Source organism: Lemur catta, chromosome 2, assembly GCF_020740605.2.
Source record: "Lemur catta isolate mLemCat1 chromosome 2, mLemCat1.pri, whole genome shotgun sequence".
Classification (NCBI taxonomy): domain Eukaryota; kingdom Metazoa; phylum Chordata; class Mammalia; order Primates; family Lemuridae; genus Lemur; species Lemur catta.
Window position 1 is genome coordinate 132,973,738 of NC_059129.1, and position 22,610 is coordinate 132,996,347.

Below are 22,610 nucleotides of genomic sequence, written 5' to 3' on the forward strand. Positions count from 1 at the left end.
AATAGGTAGTATAAAAATTAAGCTCCATTACTATTCAAATTATCTTGAATTCCAGAATAGTGAAAACTTACATATTTTTGTCTGAATAACTAAAATATCATTACTATGTAAATTTCATACATGAAACTGCAGCACAGTCTTTACCGATGCCTTATTATGCTTTTACTACTTGTATCTAAGTAGATACTACTTAAATTTTATCAAAGTATACATATTTTTATATGTGCATGAATATATTCAATATATAATATAGTTTTTATATATAATTGCATGTGTGTATTATAAAACATACAAAGCTTCAATATAGCTTTTTAAATACATTTAGACTTTATTTATGAAATTTAAATTTTTTTCTGCTAACTTCTTGCAATGATAAATAAGGCTTTCACTAATAACCTATAGACTGCTAGCACCTCTTCCTTTCTCTTCACCTCTTTTCCCAACTTGTGTCTTTTTTATTTTTACTTACATAATATATATTCATAGTAGATAGCATATGGACTTTGTTCATAGTCTCTATCTTAGTCTGTTCAGGCTGCTATAACAAAATACCTTAGACTGGGTAACTTAAAAACAATAGAAATTTATTGCTCACAGTTCTAGAGGCTGGGAATTCCAAGATCAAGTTGCCAGCAGATCTAGTATCTTATGAAGGCTCATTCCTCATAAATAGTGCCTTCTATGCGTACTCATGGTAGAAAGAGAAGGGAAGAACAAGTTCCCTCAGGCTTCTTTGATAAAGGCACTAATCCCATAATGACCTAATCATTTCCCAAAGGCGCCACCTCTTAATACCACCACAATGGGGATTATATTTTATTATATGAATACAAACATCCAGGCCATAGCAGTTATATATTGTGTTTGCCCTATAGGTTGATTATAAAAGCTGGAACTTAATAAATGGTATATGTATAGTAGTCAAACTTCTAAATGTTCACTGCAGAGCCATATAGTTTATCTGGATTATAGTTCTTTTGTATAGCTTTCTGTTTTTCTTGAAATTTTTAATTTTTCATTCCCTGCTTTTATCATATCCTTCCAACATCTCCAAGATACCATCTATTCCTTTTTCTAGGAGACTTCTCTTCCCTGTTACAGTATTGACAGGTTGTTTGGTAGGATTACTACACAGCCATCATGTAAGGATTTTTTTTTACGCAAACACAGAAAGCATCTAAGGATTTCTTTTATCACTCATATAAATCATAGAGTCAGTGTTTCTTGGATCTTATATTATCTTCTTTCTTGGTTAATACACCAAATTACTTAAAATATCTCCTTAAATATTTTTCCAGTAAAAGACTTGGGAGATAAATTCTAAGTCCTTAAATATCTAAAAATACCCTCATATTTTTAGCTGGGTATAGAATTCTTAGTTGAAAATTATTTTTCTACAGAATGTATCACTGAGGAAATCTGATGTATATGTGACCTTGTACCTTTGTGTGTGACCTATTATATTCTCTCTGGAAATATTTAGAATCTTCCTTTTGTCTTTAGTAGTCTGAAATTTTACAATGGTGTGTCTTGGTGTAGGTTTTTGTTTTGTTTTGTTTTTTAATCGTCCTTGTCCTACATTTAGTGGACTCCTCCAGTGTAAAGTCAGCTTTTAATGTTCTAGACCAACTTTCTGTTTATTTCTCATTATTATATCCTCAGCACATTCCAGCTCCTTGTCTTTCTATTCTACATTTTAGATTTCCTTAATTTTTTCCAACCCATATGTCAAATTTTTATCTTAGCAATGATGCATTTAATTTCTGAGAGCTTTCTGATTCATTTTTCAGAGCAGATTGTTGTTTTATGGGTACAATAGTATCTCACATCTCTTAATGATATTAATTAGAATTTAAGTTCTCGTCTCTCTTCTGAATTATCTTCACTTAATCTGGGTTTAGTTTTTTTCTTCGTTTATCCAGATCTTTCACATTCATGTCAAATGTTCCTCAAGTGTGGGATGATCCTTGGCTGTTGGTTCATGTTTAAGAATGAAGTGCTGTGAAGGCTAACTAAAAGCCTTGTGTACAAAAGTGAGACTTGTTACTTGGCAGACTGCTTTGTGATGGGTAGGTGAGGAGTCAGCTGCTACAAGCAAATACTCTACCATCACCACCTAGTGTTCTGTATGTGTGGAGGCCAGGATGGGGAATGTGTGTTTTGCGGGGTGCGAGGAAGCTTAAAAATAAACCTATGGCAGAGGCCCTTCAGGATGGAGAGAGATTGACTTTTCCATATACAGATAGCCAGTTAAGCCTCTGGCATGTTCTTCACTTCTGCCTTCTGTTGTTACCTGCATTTTACAAAGTCAAGACCCTCTTGGTTTCTGCAGAGCCCTCCCTGTCCTTGAGACTCTTCTTCATTAGTCTGTCATTTCATCTGCTTTTAGTGTTCCAGAAACTTACTGACATCTATTGTCAATTAATTGCCTTCTTTATTTTATTTTATCTTATTTTATTTATTTATTTTTGAGACAGAGTCTCGCTCTGTCACCCTGGCTAGAGTGCAGTGGCATCATCGTAGCATACTTCAGCCTGAAACTCGTGGGCTCAAGTGATCCTCCTGCCTCAGCCTGCCGAGTAGCTGGGACTACTTGGGTGCACCACAACACCCAGCTAATTGTTTCTATTTTTTAATAGAGACGGGATCTCGCTCTTGCTTATGCTGGTCTCTAAGTCCTGAGCTCAGCAATCCTCCTGCCTTGGCCTCCCAGAGTGCTAGGATTACAGGCATGAACCACCGCACCTGGCCTGCCTTCTACTTGTTTATTATTGCTGTTGGATTATACCTGTTTTATTCCTCTGTTATTTTTATGGGGTTTGTTTGTACACAATGCTCAGTCAACCATCTTTAAACAAAAGTCCTGGCCAATATAATTGAATCTTTATAGCTTAGCTTTTTAAGTCAGTATTAATCTATATGTAAATCAATGACAGGGGTGGAGAGAATTTTTTCTTCACTGTAGTCTGTGTAACAAATAACCCCTCCTCCTATGTGAGTACATGAGCCTGGTTCATCTGTATGTGTGGTTGGTATGATTTTGTTTACAATGGTTTCTTTACATGTCAAAGCAAGCAAAAACCAAAAAGCCAATGTAAGTCATTTTCTCAAATCTCTATTCACAGTCATTTTCTGTAACAGGTACAAATGTCTAGCCTCACCCAGCGACTCATTTTGTAAGCTTTCCTTACTCTCTGTCCAACCTTCTTTTGGACCCTGGAAGTATAACTGTCGTGTTTCTTTCTTCCCAGTCAGCACCTAACCTTTTTTCATTTAGTGGAGGCTGGTTAGAGGAAAAGTATCTTTACTATAATTATCCTTCTTCATTGTGACTCTAATAACATTGTTTCATAATGGACAAGTATTGGGTAATATTTTGGACAGTAAAGGTCAAAATTGTAGACAAAACCCACAGAGAAGAGAGTTTATAGCTTTAGCTGAATTTTCATAGTGATTTTTAGAAATTCACCTTGACCCCCTTTTTCTCAGTAATTCTTTCTGAGATTCCTATCTAAAAATCCCAAACCACAAATGAAAAGTGAACTAAACTCGTAAAAACTCAATCACTTTGAAGAAAAAAATTGCTGAGAAATAGATACATCTCTGTCTTATATTCATAGCACTTGTAGCTTGTTTATAATTGACAGTTATACCTGAGAGATTCTAAGTAGTCTACCAACTGAGTAGACTACTGAGTCATTAAGAACAACTTTATCTCATAGTCTACTTTCCCCTACAGTCAAGTCTTTTTCTGAAATAACTATATTAAATTTTGTCTGGCTGCCATAAGATTTTCCCTCTATCTTTGGTTTTCAGCAAGTTTAACTATGTTGTGTCTAGGTGTTTTGATTTAGCATTATTTGAGGATCTCTGGGCTTCTTGGATCTATGATTTGTTGTACTTCATTAATTTTGGAAAATGTTCGACCTTTATCTCCTCAAATATTTCTCCTGCCTTGTTTTTCTCTTCTCTTTTACTAGTTACACACATATACTATTTCATATGTTCTGCAACTCTTAAATTCTTTGCTCTTTTCCCCACTTTTTTTGTGTGTTCAGTTTGGGTAATTTCTATCTTCAAGTTCAGTGATTCTTCTGTATCTAGTGTGCTGATAAGCCTGTCAAAGGAATTTTTATTCCTGATGTCATATTTTTATTTCTAACATTTGACCTTTTTATAATTCCTACCTCTCTTCTCAAATTTTCCATCAGTTTTCGCATGTTGTCCACTGTTTAAACTAGTTCCTTTAATATGTTCATCATAGTTATTTTTAAAGAACCTGTCAGGACATTTCAGCATCTGGGTCATCTTAGAGTACAGTTCGGTTGATTGCTTTATCTCTTGATGGTGAATTGGATTTTTCTCTCGCTTTTCTGTATGTCTCATAATTTTTTATTGAATGCCAAACATTGTGTGTAAAAGGAACAGAGGAGACTGAAGTAAATAGTATTTATGCCCAGAAATTCGGATACCTCTTTTTCTGTTAGGTTATTAGTATAAGGGGTCAAGTCCACATAGTCTGGAGTAGAGTTGGCTTTTGGTTTTGTTGTTGCCTTCAGTGCATCAGCCTTTAAATATTACTACTTTGAGCAATTGGCTGCTAGTACTTTATGCCTCTTGAGTGGTGTCTGAAGTGCAGGATACTTACTTTAGTCCTTTTACTTTGAACTTTTCTGTGCTGTGATGGGTCCCCGTTTTATTCGGAGTAATGCGGTCAACAAGGTTCTACATGATCTGGTGACGGGCCAGATAGTAAATTATTTAGGATTTTGCAGGCCACAAAGTTTCTGTCACAACTATTCAGTTCTGTTGTAAAATGAAAACAGCCATAGACAACAAGTAAACAAATGAACATGGCCGTATATAAAACTCTATTCACAAAGCAGGAAGTGGGCCAGATTTGGCCCATGGGGCATAGTTTGTTTACCCCTTATATAGAGTCTTGTTCTTATTCTCCTGCCCTGCCACAGTCTATCCTATCATTGTAATGTAAGTTCCAAAAGGGCAGGGATTTTTGCCTGTTTTGTTCATTAATTTCCCAAGTGCTTACAACACCTGACACATAGTAGGCTGTTAACTTATTAAAAGAGGGAATGAGTGAATTATGTTTTGGGTGTTTTTTTTTTAAATAGCATATAGCTGAGTTTTTAAAATCCAGTCCATTGATCTCTCAGGTCTCAATAGATACATTTAATTAGGTTGCATTTATTGTGATTTCTGATATAATATATTTGGAATTATTCCTATTGGGTTTTTGTTTTGTATTTCTTTCTTTTATTTCCTCTTTTCTTGCCATCTAAATTTAATTAAATTTTCTTTATTTCTCCTTTTGGCCTGTCTTCATTTAGAAACTGCACATTCTGTTTAGTTTCCTTTAGTAGTGATCCCTAAATATTTAACATGTATATTTGGGTGAGCAACATTGGAAGGTATTCTTATACTTTCCAGACCTTAGAATATTTCACCTTTGATCTTTATATTTCCAATTTCTTATTATTCTTTGCTAATATTTTAGTTTTGCTTTGTTTTAGCTACTCCCCCATCCTTACCATAGTCTTTTTCTGGTTTGTCTTATAGTCAGAGCTTTTTGTAAAATTTACTCATTTTATTCTATCCTTTTGTATTTAATTTCCTTCACATCTTTAGTAGTTATTTCAGCAGCTATGTATCGTTGATGAATTCCTCCAAACTTTGTCTGAATATGTCTTTATTCATTTGTATTCTTGGTAATTTAGTTAGGTAAACACATTATTTCATTATCTTCTAAAATTTGTCACTTCCTTTTTTCCTTCAATTTTAGAACATTTTCTAAAATCCAATTTCTCTTCAGATCTTGCCTTTTGTCTATTCTTTCTGTTGTCACCTTCTGGAATTCATTTTTTAGATGTATGTGAGACCTTTCAACCCCTTTCTTGTTTTTTATCACTTTATCTGTGTGCATTCTGTATTCTTAGATCCGTCTGACAGATCACCAACTGTGTCTTTGACTGTTTCTAATCTGCTGTTTAGTCTGTCTATTCGACTTTTTCATTTCAATGACTTTTTTTCTTTCTAGAGGTTGTTTAAGGTGCTTTGTCAAATCTGCCTCTTTTCTCAAGGTTGAATCATCCCAAGCTGTCTCTTTATAAAATTCAGCTATTCAGGTATCTTCACTTCCAGTCTGGTATCCTAAAAGATGAGATTCACATCCAAGGATGGATCACAAGAATCTATAACCAGTTTTTATAGCTTAGTGAGGTCTCCTAAGCAGTTCATCGTTTAAGCTGCAAGATTGATTGCTTGTTTTGTTTCTTTACAAATCTTGGGAAAATATTTTCACAAAATATAATCTGAATGTAAGGAAATATAAGCGTTTGATTTCTTTAAATGATATAGTTTTTACTTTGTGATTTGAATAATTTAATGTTAACATTCATGTGGATTGAAATCAGTCTACCTGTTTTGTTATATACGTCAAAATAGATTCAACCTATTCCACATTTATTTCTAAAGTACCTACAAAATTTTTATATTAGAATACCTCATTCATAGATCAGACGTGCCAGACTCTGGAGTAAAAGGGCTTGTCCTTTCCATAAGTTAGATGTGAATTAGATACAGTGAGTAGGTTAGTTGACTAAAGAACCATTAGAGAAGTTATAGGTTTAAAAATGCTGTCTTCAGCCATTAAGTGAGTTTTTCCAAATCCTAAAAAAAAAATTAAAAAATTAAAGTGAGTGACATTTGTTTAAATAATTAAAACAATTTTCACATTAATATTTTTCAAAATTTTAATGTTTAAACTCAAAATATTTGTTTTGACGTAGCTTTGGAATTTTTGGCAAATTCTTGTCACAGAAATATTCGTTTGTTTTGTTTTCCCAAGTCTACTTAAAGGTTAATTGACTAAAGTGGGTGAGTCTTCATGTTTACTAATATGTGTTGCAGCTCTATTGGTACACCAGAAAGCCAGAATGGAACGACTTCAAAGAGAACTTGAGATTCAGAAGAAAAAGCTGGATAAACTAAAATCTGAGGTTAATGAAATGGAAAATAATCTAACTCGAAGGCGCCTGAAAAGATCAAATTCCATGTCCCAGATACCTTCTGTAAGTCTTTATGTAACTGTTGTGACCTCCATGCTTGAACATGAGAATAGGCCATCTGCCATAAGTGTATGTCTTAATCTGTTTTTCTACAAATGCTCTTAATTCCTACTTATTTTTCTGTCCTTACTTTCCCCTGCCAAACTCCACTGTTTATTAACTAATGACATGAGAATTCAATGCCAGTCTTTCTTACATAGAATTATTTTTCAGCTCGAAGAAATGCAGCAGTTAAGAAGTTGTAATAGACAACTCCAGATTGACATTGACTGCTTAACCAAAGAAATTGATCTTTTTCAAGCCCGAGGTAAAGTTCAGTACATACTCAGCTGAAATTCATTGTATTAATCTACCAACTCTTTTCCTGTAGCTAAAAACAGACTTATCGATCATAACCTTAATACTGTCTCAGAACATTTGGCTTTGGAGCCAGATAGTGCTAAAGAACTATTGAGTTATTTCCTCTTTACCCTCAAAAGATAATTATGTATTTGGTTGAAGAATAACTTGATATATTTTATATCCTTCAGATCCACTTTAGTCATGTGTTAAGGGAAGACGATACTATTGTGTAGATGCATTGCCAGAACTATTGTTTTATTTATTAGTAGAATCTGTCACAATATTTATTGAGATTAAAATATATGTATTCATATAAAGTTTTCCTGTTTCCTTTTTTTCTTTTACCTTTCAAAAATTATACTTTTAAGAGTATAATTTAAAAGGTATCCCCTTTTCAATGGCACTATCTAAATTGATAAAATAGAGAACAAAATAAAAATAAGATTTATACATTCTTAGGACAATGATAGTTGTTTATACTTCAGCTGTTAGTAAGTAACAAGCAATAATTTGTTATTGTAGTAGAAAATATTTACAATTTAATTAAGTTCCATAGAGAATTAAAAGGAAATTTTATCACTTAAATCTAATTCTGAAGTTGAGGAAATAATAGAAATATATAATATGAAAAGACAGGAAAGGGAAGGAAGCCAGCAAAAAAGAAATCCTTAATCACACTTTTGAGTGTATTCCAGAATCCATTAAACTGGAAGACAATTAGTTTTATTTCTTGTAAAATGTTGGCTAAGCTGCTTATCTTAAAACATTCATAGAAAAATATCATAATTTAACTTTGGAGAGAAAAAGTTAATGCTGGTCTAGAAACTATAATACAATCCTTGAACTTATTCCTTTTGCATAAAATCCAAACCATTATGTTACATTAATGTAATGTTTTTATACTTACTTGGGGCAGGGCTATTTAATTGTTTAAGTCCATGTTTGATAATTTAAAATTATATTTTATATTGTTAAATTTTAAGTTATTTTAACTTGTCAGATAGAACAGGATTCTACTTTCGATTCTGTTAATGTCTTACCAGCATTGATTTGACCTCTTCCTCAGTTTACCACTTACCTCTGTTTCTGAGTACTATAATATACCTAATAAATTATATTTAAAGTATTTTGAAATCTTAGGTATAATTTGCCATTAGAGGGACAAAATAAATTAAAAGCATTTTTCTGTTTATAATGTGTTTTTTAGAAAGAAATACTTGCTTTAAAAATAAAGTGTTTTTGAGCTATAAATGTTGATATATTTACTTTTTATATATTTCAGGACCACATTTTAATCCCAGCGCTATTCATAACTTTTATGACAATATTGGATTTGTAGGTCCTGTGCCACCAAAACCCAAAGGTTAGTGTATCCATGAAGTGTGAAAACTATTACATTTTGAAAGGCGAGATTTTAGAAAATTTTTATTTTTAGCAACCCTGAAGCTCTAGAAAGGCTTCAAACTTTGGCTTTCTTAGGTGAATTCATTAGGAAGATGTTTGTGTATTTTCATTTAAGTGCTGGGCATTGGGTATGATGCAAAGGTGTAATAATATACTTAGCTTTTTAAGAGTAATATGTGTGACCTTAGGAAATCACTGTATATTCCAAAATAGCAAGTCTTGGTTTAAAAAACAAAAATCAAGTGCAAAGATTTATATTCTTTACAGTTTTACACAAATGGTAAGAAAGATACCTTAGGGAAGTTTTTTTCATGCGTATCATGTTTTATTTAATTAATACGTAATTCTAAGTAATCAAAATACTCTGAATTCCAAATAAATGGTCATTTTACATCATTGATATTCACAGAATATATACACATCAAACTTTTTTTTTTTTTTTTTTTTTTGAGACAGAGTCTCGCTGTGTTGCCCAGGCTAGAGTGAGTGCCGTGGCGTCAGCCTAGCTCACAGCAACCTCAAACTCCTGGGCTTAAGTGATCCTACTGCCTCAGCCTCCCGAGTAGCTGGGACTACAGGCATGCGCCACCATGCCTGGCTAATTTTTTTCTGTATATATATTTTAGTTGGCCAGATAATTTCTTTCTATTTTTTAGTAGAGACGGAGTCTCGCTCTTGCTGAGGCTGGTCTCAAACTCCTGACCTCGAGCAATCCACCCGCCTCGGCCTCCCAGAGTGCTAGGATTACAGGCGTGAGCCACCGCGCCTGGCCTCACATCAAACTTATATCCACATCAAACATAGACATTTTTAAATATGTCTGTGTGTTTTGATTTAGGCATTAAAATATGTATAGAAGTAGAAACAAGTGCATAAAAACCACTAATGATGGTAAACATATAGACATAAACAGATTAATATAACACTGTAATTGTGGTGTATAATTTACTTTTAACCCTAATATGAAAGTTAAAATGTAAAAATTTGTTAATGGATATATAATATTTAAAAAAGCATACTCTGACTGTAAAAACACAAAGTATGACAGGGTGGAGGTGGTAAAGGTACAGTATTTTTGTGTGCAATTGAAGTTACCAATTTAAAATAGATAAGTATAACTAACAGACACTCTATGCAAGCCTCCAGCTAACCATAAAGAAAAATCCTATAATAGATACACAAAGGATAGAGAAAATAATCAAAGTAAATCACTATTAAAAAATCATCAAATAACAAAGAGAGCAAGAGAGGAAAAGAGGGGCAAAATAACTGTCAAATAGACAGGAAACAACAGAATGGCAATAGTACGTCCTCACTGATAATTACTTTAAATGTAAATAAATTAAACTCACCAATCAAAAGGCATAGAGTAGACAAATACATTTTAGAAAACAGGATCTAATGAAATGCTTTCAATAAGAAACTCATTTTATATTTAAAAACATACATAGGCTGAAAGAGAAGGGATAGAAAAAGATATTTCTTGTAATCGTAACCAAAAGAAATCAGCAGTAACTATATTTACATCAGACAAGGTAGATTTTTAAGTCTAAAACTGTCTCTAGAGACAAAGGTTATATAAAGGTAAAATATCAATTTGACAGGAAAACATAATTATATATATATATATATATATGCACCCCACATCAGAGTATGTAAATACATAAAGCAAATATTGACAGATCTAAGGACAGAAATCAACAGCAATACTGTAATAGTAGGGGACTTCAGCACTCCATTTATAATAATAGCACATCTAGACAAAATCAATAAAGAAATAGCTGACTTGAACATTATAGACTAGATGGACCTAACAAACACATATAGAACTGTCTACCCAACAGCAGAATACACATTCTTCTCAGGCACACATGGGATATTCTATTCTCTTGGATGGGTCACATGTTCGTAAAACAAGTCGTAACAAATTTAAGAAGATCAGAATCATTCCAGGTATTTTTTCTGACCACAGTGGCATGAAACTAGAAATCAATAAGAGCAATAAAAAAGTATCTCGAGACAAACAAAAATGAAAAAACAACATAACAAAATCTGTGGGATGCAGCAAAGGCAGTACTAAGAGGTAAGTTTATAGAGATTAATGCCTACATTAAAAGAGAAGAAAAATCTCAAACAACGTAACTTTACACCTCAAGGAACTGGGAGAACAGCAAGCTAAACCCAAAGTTAGCAGATGGAGGAAAATAATAAAGATAAAAAGCAAAAAATAAGTCAAATGGAGAATTAAAAACAATAGGAAAAAATCAACAAAACTAATAGTTGGGTTTTTTTGTAAATAAACAAAATTGGCAAACTCTTAGCTAGACAAGTAAAGAAAAAAAGAGAAGACAAATAAAATCAGAACGGAAAGAGGAGACAATACAACAGATGCCTCAGAAATAAAAGGATCTGAAGGGACTGTTAGGACTATTAAATGCGAATAAACCAGAAGGAAATGGATAAATTCCTGGAAACATAAAACCTATCAAAACTGAATCAAGAAGAAATAGAAAGCCTGAACACTCCAAGGACAAATAAGGAGATTGAATCAGTAATCAAAAATCTACCAACAAAGAAAAACCCAGGACCAGATGGCTTCATGAGTAAACTATACCAAATATTCAAAGAAAAATTAATCCTAGTCCTTCTTAAACTCTTCTAAAAATTGGAAGAAGGAACACTTCCAAACTCATTCTGAGGCCAGCATCGTCCTGGTACCAAACCAAAGACACTACAAGTAAAGAAAACTATAGGGCAATATCCTGATAAACATAAATGTAAAATATCCTAAATAAATTACTAGCAAACTGAATTCCACAACACACTAAAAGGATCGTACACTGTGACCAAGTGGGATTTATCCCTGGGGTGCCAGGATGATTCACATACAAATCAGTGTGATACGATACATTGAAACAAAATGAAAGAAAATACCACGTGATCATCTTAATAATGCATAAAAAGCATTTGACAAAGTTCAACACCATGATTAAAACTCAACAAAATAGGAAGGAAATTGATGATCAAGGCTATATATAAAAACCCCTTGGGTAACATAATCAGTGAAAGAAGACTAAAAGCTTTCCTTCTAAGATGCAGTATATGGCAAGGATGCCCACTCTCACCCTTCTTTTCAACATAGTATTGGGAGTCCTAGCCAGAACAGTTAGACAAGAAAAAGAAATATAAGTCATCCAAATCAGAAAAGAAGAAGTAAAGTTATCTCTGCAGATGACATGATCGTGTATATAGAAAACCCTAAAGACTCAACAACAGCAACAAAAAAAAAAAACTGTTAAAACTGATAAATTTAGTAAAGTTGCAGGGTACAAAATCAACATGCAAAAGTCAATTGTGTTTCTATACACAAACAATGAACTATCCAAAAATGAAATCAGAGAGATCAAGAAAGTAGTCCCATTCACAGTAGCAACGAAAAGAATAAAATACTTAGGAATAAACTTTTAACCAAAGAGGTGAAAATTTTATACACTGAAAATTATAAGACATTGATGAAAGAAATTAAAGAAGAGACAGATAAATGGAAAGACAGCCTGTGTTCATAGATTAGAAGAATTAGTATTGTTAAAATGTCCTTACTATCCAAAGTGATCTACAAATTCAGTGCAATCCCCATCAAAATCTCAATGGCATTCTTTACAAAAATAGAAAAAATCCTAAAATTTTATGGAGCCAGAAAAGATCCCAAATAGCCAAAACAATCTTAAGAAGAACAAAGCTGGAGGCATCATACACCCTGATTTTAAAATCTATCGCAAAGGTATAGTAACCAAAACAGTATGGTGCTGGCATAAAAATAGACATATGGACCAATGGAACAGAATGGAGAGCCCAGAAATAAATCCATGTTTCTGTGGTCTGCTTATTTTTGACAGGGATGCCAAGAGCACACAATAGGGAAAGGATAGGCTCTTCGATAAATAGTGCTGGGAAAACTGGATATCCGGCCTGGCGCAGTGGCTCACGCCTGTAATCCTAGCACTCTGGGAGGCCGAGGCAGGCGGATCATTTGAACACAGGAGTTTGAGACCAGCCTGAGCAAGAGCAAGACCGCATCTGTACTAAAAAAATAGAAATCAATTAGTTGGATAACTAAAAATATAGAGAAAAAAATTAGCCAGGCATGGTGGCGCGTACCTGTAGTCCCAGCTACTTGGGATCTGAGGCAGGAGGATCACTTGAGCCCAGGAGTTTGAGGTTGCTGTGAGCTAGGCTAATGCCACGGCATTCACTCTAGGCTGGGCAACAGAGTGAGACTCTGTCTCAAAAAAACAAAAACTGGATATCCACATGCAGAAAAATAAAATTGGACCATTACTTCACATCATATACAAAAATCAACTTAAAATGGATTAAATACTTGAACATAAGATCTAAAATTATAAAACTACTAGAAGAGAACATAGGTAAAAATCTTCTTGACGTTGGCCTGGACAATGATTTTTTGGATATGATACCAAAGCCTGGGCAACAAAAACAAAAATAAACAAGTAGGATTGCATCATATTAAAACATATCTATACAACAAAGGAAATAACAGAGTGAAAAGGCAACCAACAGAATGAGAGAAAATATTTGAAAACTGTATGTCTCATAAGGGGTTAATATTCAACATAGATAAGGAACTCATGCAACTTAATAGTAAAAGAAGCAAATAACCAAATTAAAAAAGGGGCAAAGTACCTGGATAGACATTTCTCAAAAGAAGACATACAGATGGCCAACAGGTACATGGAAAGGTGCTCAACTTCATTAACCATCAGGGAAATGCAAATCAAAACCACAATGAGACATCACCTTACAAATGTGTTAGAATGGCTGTTACAAGAAAAGATGAAAGATAACTAGTGTTGGTGAGGATATGGAGAAAGGGAATCCTTGTACACAGGTGGTGGGATTATAAATTGATACAGCCATTAAGGAAAATAATATGGAGGTTCTTCAAAAAAAATTAAAAGCCTGATGATCCAGCAATCCCACTTCTGAGTATATATTCAAAGGAACTCAAATCAGTACTTCAAAGAAAACTATCTGCACTATGTTCATTTCAACACTATTCACATTAGCCAAAATATGAAAACAACCTAAATGTCTGTGGATGAATGGATAAAGAAATGTGAGATAAATGTATCCCACACACATACAGACACAATGGAATATTATTCAGCCTTAAAAAATAAGGAAATCTTGTTATTTGTGATAACATGGACGAACCTAAAGGTCATTATACTAAGTGAAGTCAGCCAGATGCAGAAAGACAAACACTATATGATCTCATCTGTATGTGGAGTCTAAAAATGTCAAACTCCTAGAAACAAAGACTATAGAATGGTGGTTACCAGGGGATATGGGGAGATTTTGATCAAGGGGTACAAAGTTTAAACTATGCAAAATAAATAAGTTTTAGGGATCTGGTATACAACAACAATGTGGTTATAGTTCGTATTTTACTAAATAATTGAAATTTGCTAAGGGTAGATCTTAAGTGTTCTCAGCACACACAAAACAAAACATGGTAACTATATGAGGTGTTGGATATGTTAATTATCTTGATTTTGGTCAATATTTTACAATGTATACATATATCAAATCATCAAGCTGTACAACTTAAATATATACAATTTTTAACTGTCAACTGTACCTCAGTAAGTTGAGGAGGGCATCTAAAAAAAAGACAGCAAAACAAGAGCAGAGCTTTTATTCAAATTCTGATGTGATTGATAAGTCAACACTTGGTTAGTGGGGTTAGTAACGGGGTTATATCAGCCTCACTAGTGTGCTGCAACAAATACTCAAAACATGCAATTTTTTCTACCTATGTTTGTATTTTCAAATGGCTTCACAGATAAAACTTATTTGTGGCTGGGCACAGTGGCTCACACCTGTAATCCCAGCAATCTGGGAGGCCAAAGTGGGAGGATTGCTTGAGTCCAGGAGTTGGAGACCAGCCTGAGCAAGAACGAGACCCTGTCTCTATAGAAAAATTAGCCAGGTGTAGTGGCACCATGCCTATAGTCCCAGGTATAGCCCCAACTACTTGGAAGGCTGAGGCAGAAGAATCACTTGAGCCCAGGGGTGTGAAGTTGCAGTGAGCTATGATGACGTCACTGCACTCTAGCTTGAGTAACAGAACAAGGCTCTGTCTTCAAGTAAAAAAAAAAACTTATTTGTATTACTTCTTCCTTCATAAGAAACGTTAAGGTGTATAGAAATAGGAAAGTATGAATTATGGATAGAGAAGTGTACATTTTTCCTGTGAGGCTGGACTTACAGGACATCCTATAAAATTTATGGTTATTGTCATTGAGAAACTAAGTACTTAATGTAGGGGAAGAAAGAGAAGAGGTTAAGAAATACAAAAGTAAATCATTTTATGAATCAGGCAGCTGCAGTTCACATGCTTATCACATTAACTGCCATGTGAGTTGTATTTAACTCATGCTAGTTTTGAGCCTGGGGCCTTGTGAACCATTTGTAAGTCACATATCTCTTTACCTTGGGAGCTGCTTGAACTATTTTTGAAGTTGCATATAACTCATGCACAGAAAACAATAAAAAACAATACATTTTTCATTAAATGAGAAAGGATCATTTTGTTTTTGAAGTTTTCATTCTATTTTCATAGTAAAACACTGTGGCCCCTACGAAAAAAAAAAATTTTCTAGTGTGGCAGTCAATGTGTTATATACTGGTAGGATACCATCCAAGTTAAATTGGGCTTTAGAGTAGGAGGTGGGAAAACTATGGCCTATGGTCCACATCCTGTTTGCCGTCTGTTTTTGTCAATAAAGTTTTATTAAAAGGAAAAAAATGGGAACAAGAAAGAAAAAGTGTGTTGCTGGTTCTTTGGTGTGTTAAAAGATTTTTCACATTCTCGTTCAGTATTCTGCTCTTTTCACTCCTTCGTTTTTGTTTATGTGTAATTAGACCTAGCTGTGTGTGTCCTCATATTTTATTTTATTTTAATGTTTTTAAACATAGTTAGCTAGAATATAATGAGCAGTTATTACAGAGAATCAGAAGTGAAATTAGGGCATTTGTCACAGTAAGCTAGTGTTCAGACACTGGATGCTATTTGGATGTTAATTGAATAAAGGAATAAAGGAAACAGTGGCATATGCACTAACTCCTTAAAATAAGCAAAGTATTTCAGACTGAGTTTTCGTAATATAATCTCTTTACTCTTTCAAAAACTAGTTTTTCTCTTGAAAGATTCCTGTTTTGCTTCAGCATAATCCATTATATGTGAATGGAGAGTAGAAGGGAGGAGAAATATAGAATGAAATAAGGTTGGTCTTGATAATTATTGAAGCAGAATGAATACATGAGGGCTCATTTTACTCTTCTCCCTACTTCTGTATATGTTTGAAACTTTCCATGATAAAAAGTAAGAAAAGACCCCTTTGTAGTTTATAAGCATGATGGTTGGGTTTTCACATTGCCTGTATGAGATGTGCCTCTCTCAAACCTTGTTAGGATGTAGGCACATTACCTGTCTGACATAAAAAAAAAAAAGAAGAGTAAAAGAAAAAAATAATTACTTAAAAGCTTTTTTGGGAAAGAAGCTTGTATGGTGGCTGTTTGGGGAGAAATAGGGAATCAATCATTTTTTGCTTTAAGGCTGAAGTAGAGAGACATTAATTTCATTTATAGAGTTTTATTTATTTCTTCGAATCAGTTCTGCTTCACATTGTGGAGATTTGTTTTTTAATAGCTAAAATTAAATGTGGAAATCACGTCATTCTTTGCAATCTAACTTCCTTTTTTTCTTCTACAATTTTGCTTATTTAGTTTCCAAATGCCTCTGATAAAAATATTTGTAATTCTAAGTACCAAATGAGATTGTGCAGATGTAAGAAAACCACTGAAGATTTTCATTTAAAAAACTTTTGTAGATCCTGTATCAATTGCCTTAAGTACCACTTAAATAATAGATTGAAGTATAAAAAGGTACTACTTCCTTATGGTCCCCATTCTTAAAATTTTAACCTTTGCAGTTAAACAAAAGGAATAGACAAACTTGTACTAAAAATGCACCAGGTAGGCATGTTTTCTAACTAATGCCTGAGATCAAAATTCCAGTAAGAAGGACGGCTCCTCGGATTAAAACAGTTATTCTGTGAAATGTTTCCCAGGTGTGGAGTATGATTTTAGGTGGTAAGAAGTCAAACTTCTTTGAACTGTATTTCTTTTAATGTGTTTCAGGGCATGCTAACTAATATTGTCAGACTCTTGATTTTTCAATTATTTTTACTTAGGGTAAGATTTAATTAGATGTTTTTAAATTATTCAATTTGGAGAAAAGACTATATAAATAACACTCAAAAGTGTATGTGCATGTGGCAAACATCGTGACACATGGAAAACCAACACCTAAAGTTGGGGACTTTGCAATAAAAACTGTAAGACTAATCAGTAAGTAAGGTGTTGCTAAAGGGGAACAGAGTACCAAATATCACTTGATTATTTTAAATTTCTTGTAAAAACTTCCTGTATTTTCATCTACTAGGTATAATTGTTTTAAAATAGCAGGAAAGGTATCATTTAGTTACCAGCTTAACAGAGTAGGTAAAATTTGCATATTAATATACATTGTTTTAACATAGTTTTGAATCTTCAAATTATTTACCTTGGTGGGAGAAATCCAACAATTCATTCTCCTTTTACTTTAAACTTCCCAAAAATAATTTGTAGCAATACTATTCTAAATTTATTATGAGACTCAAATTTTTAAAAGTAGTTTCATAAATGTAATTTCATATGAGACAACATTTGAAGAATATAATTATTCTGTATATTAAAGTTACCACTATCCATTTAAACATTTTAGAACATTGGCTTCTTAGAACAGCAGTGACCTTTATTTTAAAATAAGAAACCTGTGATTTATCTAAAATCACAGAGCAAAGAAATCAGGAGTTAATAGCAAACCCTAGAGCAGAACTCCATTCTCCCAGCTTTCAATCCCATATTAAATGTGATAAAAAATAATACAAGAAATAAAATATGACAATATTTTTACACTGATTTACTTCTTCAGGGTCTGTTGTTAATGTATAGTTCAATAAGACTTTAGAAATTAGTTGGTCTTTATATTTTATTTGTGTTATTCAAGACTTACATTTTCAGCAGATAGAGAACATGTATTAACAGAAACTTCCATTTCTGGTTGAAAACAAATACAAACACTACTTCAGTGGGAAATGAGACTCTAACATTATTTAATCAGACTGTCAGTACTGTTTTGCATTAGGACACCTTTTTACAATCTTAAGTGATACTGTGGGAATCTTTGCTATTAGATACCCTTTCTCTTGCTGTAAATTGGAGAAAATGATGCTGTTTTCTCCTTTAAGGAGATATGGCGGTGATAACATCATGTCCTTGTTGCTATTCCCCTGAAGGGAGAAGTACCAGCTTGATAGAGGTTGGTGATGCTCAAGCATGTGTGTCAGTTTCAGTTAGATGCTTCATTTGGTTAACAAGCTGCTTCATGCTGTGCGGTACAGATGGTGTTTAAAGTTGCCAGTAATTTTTTAGACTTTGTGATTTTTACTTCTAAAATAATTTTTTTGCTTCCTTACAGATCAAAGGTCCACCATCAAAACACCAAAGACTCAAGACACAGAAGATGATGAGGGAGCTCAGTGGAATTGTACTGCCTGTACTTTTTTGAACCATCCAGCCTTAATCCGCTGTGAACAGTGTGAGATGCCAAGGCATTTCTGAGCCAGAAGGCCCTGTATCTTCTCTAAAACACATCTGAAGTTCAAGAAAGTAGTTTGTCATCGGGGAAAAGTTTCACTGCTACATAGGGTTTTGTCAAATTGAAGGTGTGACAAGATGGTGGTGTGCTAATGCTAAATGTCAGCCCACAGAGCTAATAATACCTCAGTATAATGTCATGAGCAGTTGAAATTCATCACATGAAAGGTATTCTGCCAGAAGACTTGGGTGCCCACTGCTAACCATGTACAGTGTTACCAGTATCCCATATGGATAATTCTCAATATGTTAATGCCTAGGTGTTCCCAGTACCTTTTCCCCTCATGTCACTACTGAATTTTGACAGGAGGAAGGAATAGAACGATAGCTTTTTTATTTGTAAAGCTTTCAGTGAAACACTACATACACGAAGAAAAGGAACAAGGTTTAACTATTTAAAAACTGTTTTGCTGCCGCATAGTGCCATTGGATAGGGGAAGAAGTTCACAAATCTGTGGTACTCTTGGCCTTGTCTTTGTCTTCCCTGAAAACGTCTCCACTCTGTGAAGCCAGCATCTAGGGGCTAAAGATGCAAACGAAAGCAGCATGCATTGTCTGTACAAACATGCAGTGAAATACCCCAAAGCTTTTCCTACTGTACAGATCTCTTGAGTCTGCTTTAAGTGATTTCTTTTCTTCTTTATTATTTTCTTATATTTCTATATGTATAGTGTAATAGCCTTTTGTTAACTAATTTTCTTTTTTCCTTTTAGTGATTAAGCACGATCATGTCCCTTTTTAAGCCTTACCTGAGAGAAGCAATGCCTTAAAATAAAAAAGCATTAATGAGATGAAACTATGCACAGAATAATTTCCCTCTCCTTATTCTGTACTTTGCCCTCATGAGTGCCAATGTTCTGTGAAGACATACAGATGCAGCCAGTGAATTGCAGACAATATGATGAGAATTATGTCTGTAGGTCACAGTATCTACTGACTTCCGCAGTGGGTGACACAACACAGTGTTTTTTCTTCCACAGGAAAGCTTTAAACAAAAGATGTTTTTAACCCACTGACAGAACAACAAGGCTGAGCTTGCTTCATCTACTTGGTGTCCCACAGAACTTTCACAAGAGATTTATTATTGGGAAAGTACAGTTTCAAAACCAGCAATAGCAGCAGTACCTACAGCCCTTTTTTTGGAGAGAAATTTAAATGCTTTACTGTTGGGGCAGTCCATTTCTAAACCTGACTTGGTGGCAGTGTCATAAGTATTTATGAAACAAGGCTAATCATATTTAGGACAACTGAAGAAAAGCTGGAAAAAAAGAAAAATAAGCAAACTTGAACACTGAAGCAACCTCAAGCATCTCTTTATTTTGATGATATATTTTTGTAAGGAAAATAAATATTCAGATGATCAGGAATGTATATAACTAAATGGAATCAAGAAAAAGAACAGTATGCATTTAAAAAGACAGAATTATGAAATTATATATCAGTACCGAGCATGGGGCGAAGGGAAGTGCTGAAATATAGCAAAAGATAGAAGATAATGTAGACTGTCACCCACTGTAAATGTTTGCAAGTGGCTATGTTTCAAATAAACAGGATTATTACAGGTGATTGCTATGGATGTCAAAGCCTTGACTTTCAAGCTTTGCATTTTGTATATGGGAAGAAATATGACAATCCTAGTTAATTAGACAATAGACCCAAAGCCCTTACATTTGATGCATTTTGTTTTAAAAATAGGCCTTGTTTTTCAGCTTCATCTGCAGTTCTATGTGAAGATTGATAAATCAGTTTTTACTTGTTTTATTAATAAAACGTAATTTGGATATCTTGAGTTGATGGTTTTGTGATTTAGCTGGGTAAACTTTGTAACAGATAAGTTATTTATAAAAATTAAAAAACTTATATTCTAATGTGGATTTTGTGAGTTGTTTTTAAAGCCTGTGGGACAGAAGATAATTTATACCTCAGCAGAACTTTAACCTTTAATTGAAATCAGAGAAAACTCATTCTCCATAGTCTTCTCGTGATATCATGGCGTTCAACTGCATTTCCTGGATTATTTTATCAGTTTCCCCAGACTTCTTTTGAACTGATGAAAGAAACCAACCATGATTCAACTGAGCCAGAAAAATGGATATTGCTTTTTGAACGGTTTGTTATAGCTTTCCATTTCATTTCTTATTGGGGTTTGAAGATTCACCCCATTGTTGAAAACAAATGTGATTTCTTGGGTCATTTAACCTGAGTAGTCATTTGGTTAATATTTGCTCTATCCAATGATACTTAATGTAGGTGTTGAGGATGGTAGTGCTTCTCTTGAAGAAAATTTTTATCCACAGCTTTCAAAGAATTATGACTCACAGGTTTTCTGAGCTTAAGAAAAGCAAAGTATCATTTGCTGATCTCTCCATGACACAGTATTATATGATAAAAAGGCCTACCTTGAATGGTCTTTGCTTGTTTTTGTTGTTTTTTTTTTGAAACAAGGTCTCACTCTGTTGCCCGGACTAGAGTGCAGTGGTGTCACCAAAGCTCACTGCAACCTCCAGCACCTCAAGCAATCCTCCTGCCTCAGCCTCCCAAGGAGCTGGGACTCAGCTAATTTTTTTTATTTTTTGTAGAGATAGGGTCTTGCTATATTGCCCAGCTGGTCTCAAACTCCTGGCCTCAAACGATTCTCGTGCCTCAGCCTTGTGCTGGGATTATAGGCATGAGCCACCATGCCCAGCCTTGAATGGTCTTTTAAACCTAGTGGGAAGGAAATATTCTTTGCCTGCCAGGGTATATAAGGTCTGAACATGCTGGTCATCTGGAGACTACCTTCAGGAATTATTGCACTAAAATAGAATTATAGATCTAAGAACCTCCATTGGAAAGATGGACTTGTAAGTGTTTCTTGACACTAATTATTGAGTGCTAACATTCTTTTTTTTTTTTTCTTTTTGAGCTTTCACAGAGGAGCAGGGTGCCAGTATTTTCTATATTTAAAGAACTTTGGTCTGGGCGCGGTGGCTCACGCCTGTAATCCTAGCACTCTGGGAGGCCGAGACGGGTGGATCGCTGGAGCTCAGGAGTTCGAGACCAGCCTGAGCAAGAGCGAGACCCCGTCTCTACTAAAAATAGAAAGAAATTATCTGGCCAACTAAAAATATATATAGAAAAAATTAGCCGGGCATGGTGGCACATGCCTGTAGTCCCAGCTGCTTGGGAGGCTGAGGCAGTAGGATCGGTTGAGCCCAGGAGTTTGAGGTTGCTGTGAGCTAGGCTGACGCCACGGCACTCACTCTAGCCTGGACAACACAGCGAGACTCTGTCTCAAAAAAAAAAAAAAAAAAAAAGAACTTGGGGGGTGGAATTGGTGGAGCAGGTAAACTGGACTTCTCAGGAACACTTTTATGTTAACAAAATGCCAGCCAGCATCTACTGTCATAACCAATACATTATACAAAGATGGGTATTATATCGCAAATTTTTGTGGAAAAAAAATGGAACTTTATTTTTCTTTTAAAATCTCTACTTAGTTTTTTAAATGACCAACCTGAATCAGTCTATAGTCTCATATTAATTAACTTCACATTGAAGAATTAAAATTGTGCCAAAAATCATATCTACAGATAGTCCAAAACTATTAGGTCATTAAATATGAAATGTCCAATTTCAAATCAAAAGTGTAGTTTATTATATCTCAAAAAAGAAGCAGTACAATAATCAAAGTATACACCTAAACTATTGACACAGTTTTGCCATTTTAATGGTAGCTTGATTATGCCAGCAGCAAAGAAGCCTGGAGAGTGACTGGAGTTGAAATCACAAAAGGCATTTTCCACAGCTTGTTAAGAATTTAATGTTTTTCCTTGAAAGAAGTGGTCCAAAGCCTAGAAGAAGTGATAGTCAGTTGGTACAAGATCTGTACAGTGGATAACAGAGAGTTTGTAAGGCCAGCATCTGTACTTTGAGCATTGCTGTTTGTGTGACGTGGTCTAGCATTGTCTTGCAAGAGGATTGGCCTCTCTCTATTCACCTATCTCAGCTGCT

At 34.3% G+C, this 22,610-nt stretch overlaps 1 protein-coding gene and 1 non-coding gene across 3 annotated transcripts in view; both read left to right on the forward strand.

The window, feature by feature from the left end:
* Positions 1-20,485, forward strand: part of TAB2 (TGF-beta activated kinase 1 (MAP3K7) binding protein 2) — a 59,747-nt gene extending 39,262 nt beyond the window's left edge. For both annotated transcript variants that reach the window (XM_045544552.1, XM_045544553.1), the window contains 4 exons: positions 6,928-7,088; positions 7,299-7,392; positions 8,710-8,790; positions 18,439-20,485. In XM_045544552.1, coding sequence (XP_045400508.1) covers positions 6,928-7,088; positions 7,299-7,392; positions 8,710-8,790; positions 18,439-18,581 — 479 coding nt within the window. In that variant the 3' untranslated portion in view covers positions 18,582-20,485. The remainder of the gene's footprint in view (positions 1-6,927; positions 7,089-7,298; positions 7,393-8,709; positions 8,791-18,438) is intronic.
* Positions 16,250-16,354, forward strand: LOC123633793. Its single transcript, XR_006733794.1, has one exon. It is a non-coding gene; the product is annotated as a small nucleolar RNA U13 (small nucleolar RNA).
* Positions 20,486-22,610: the final 2,125 nt, after the last annotated feature.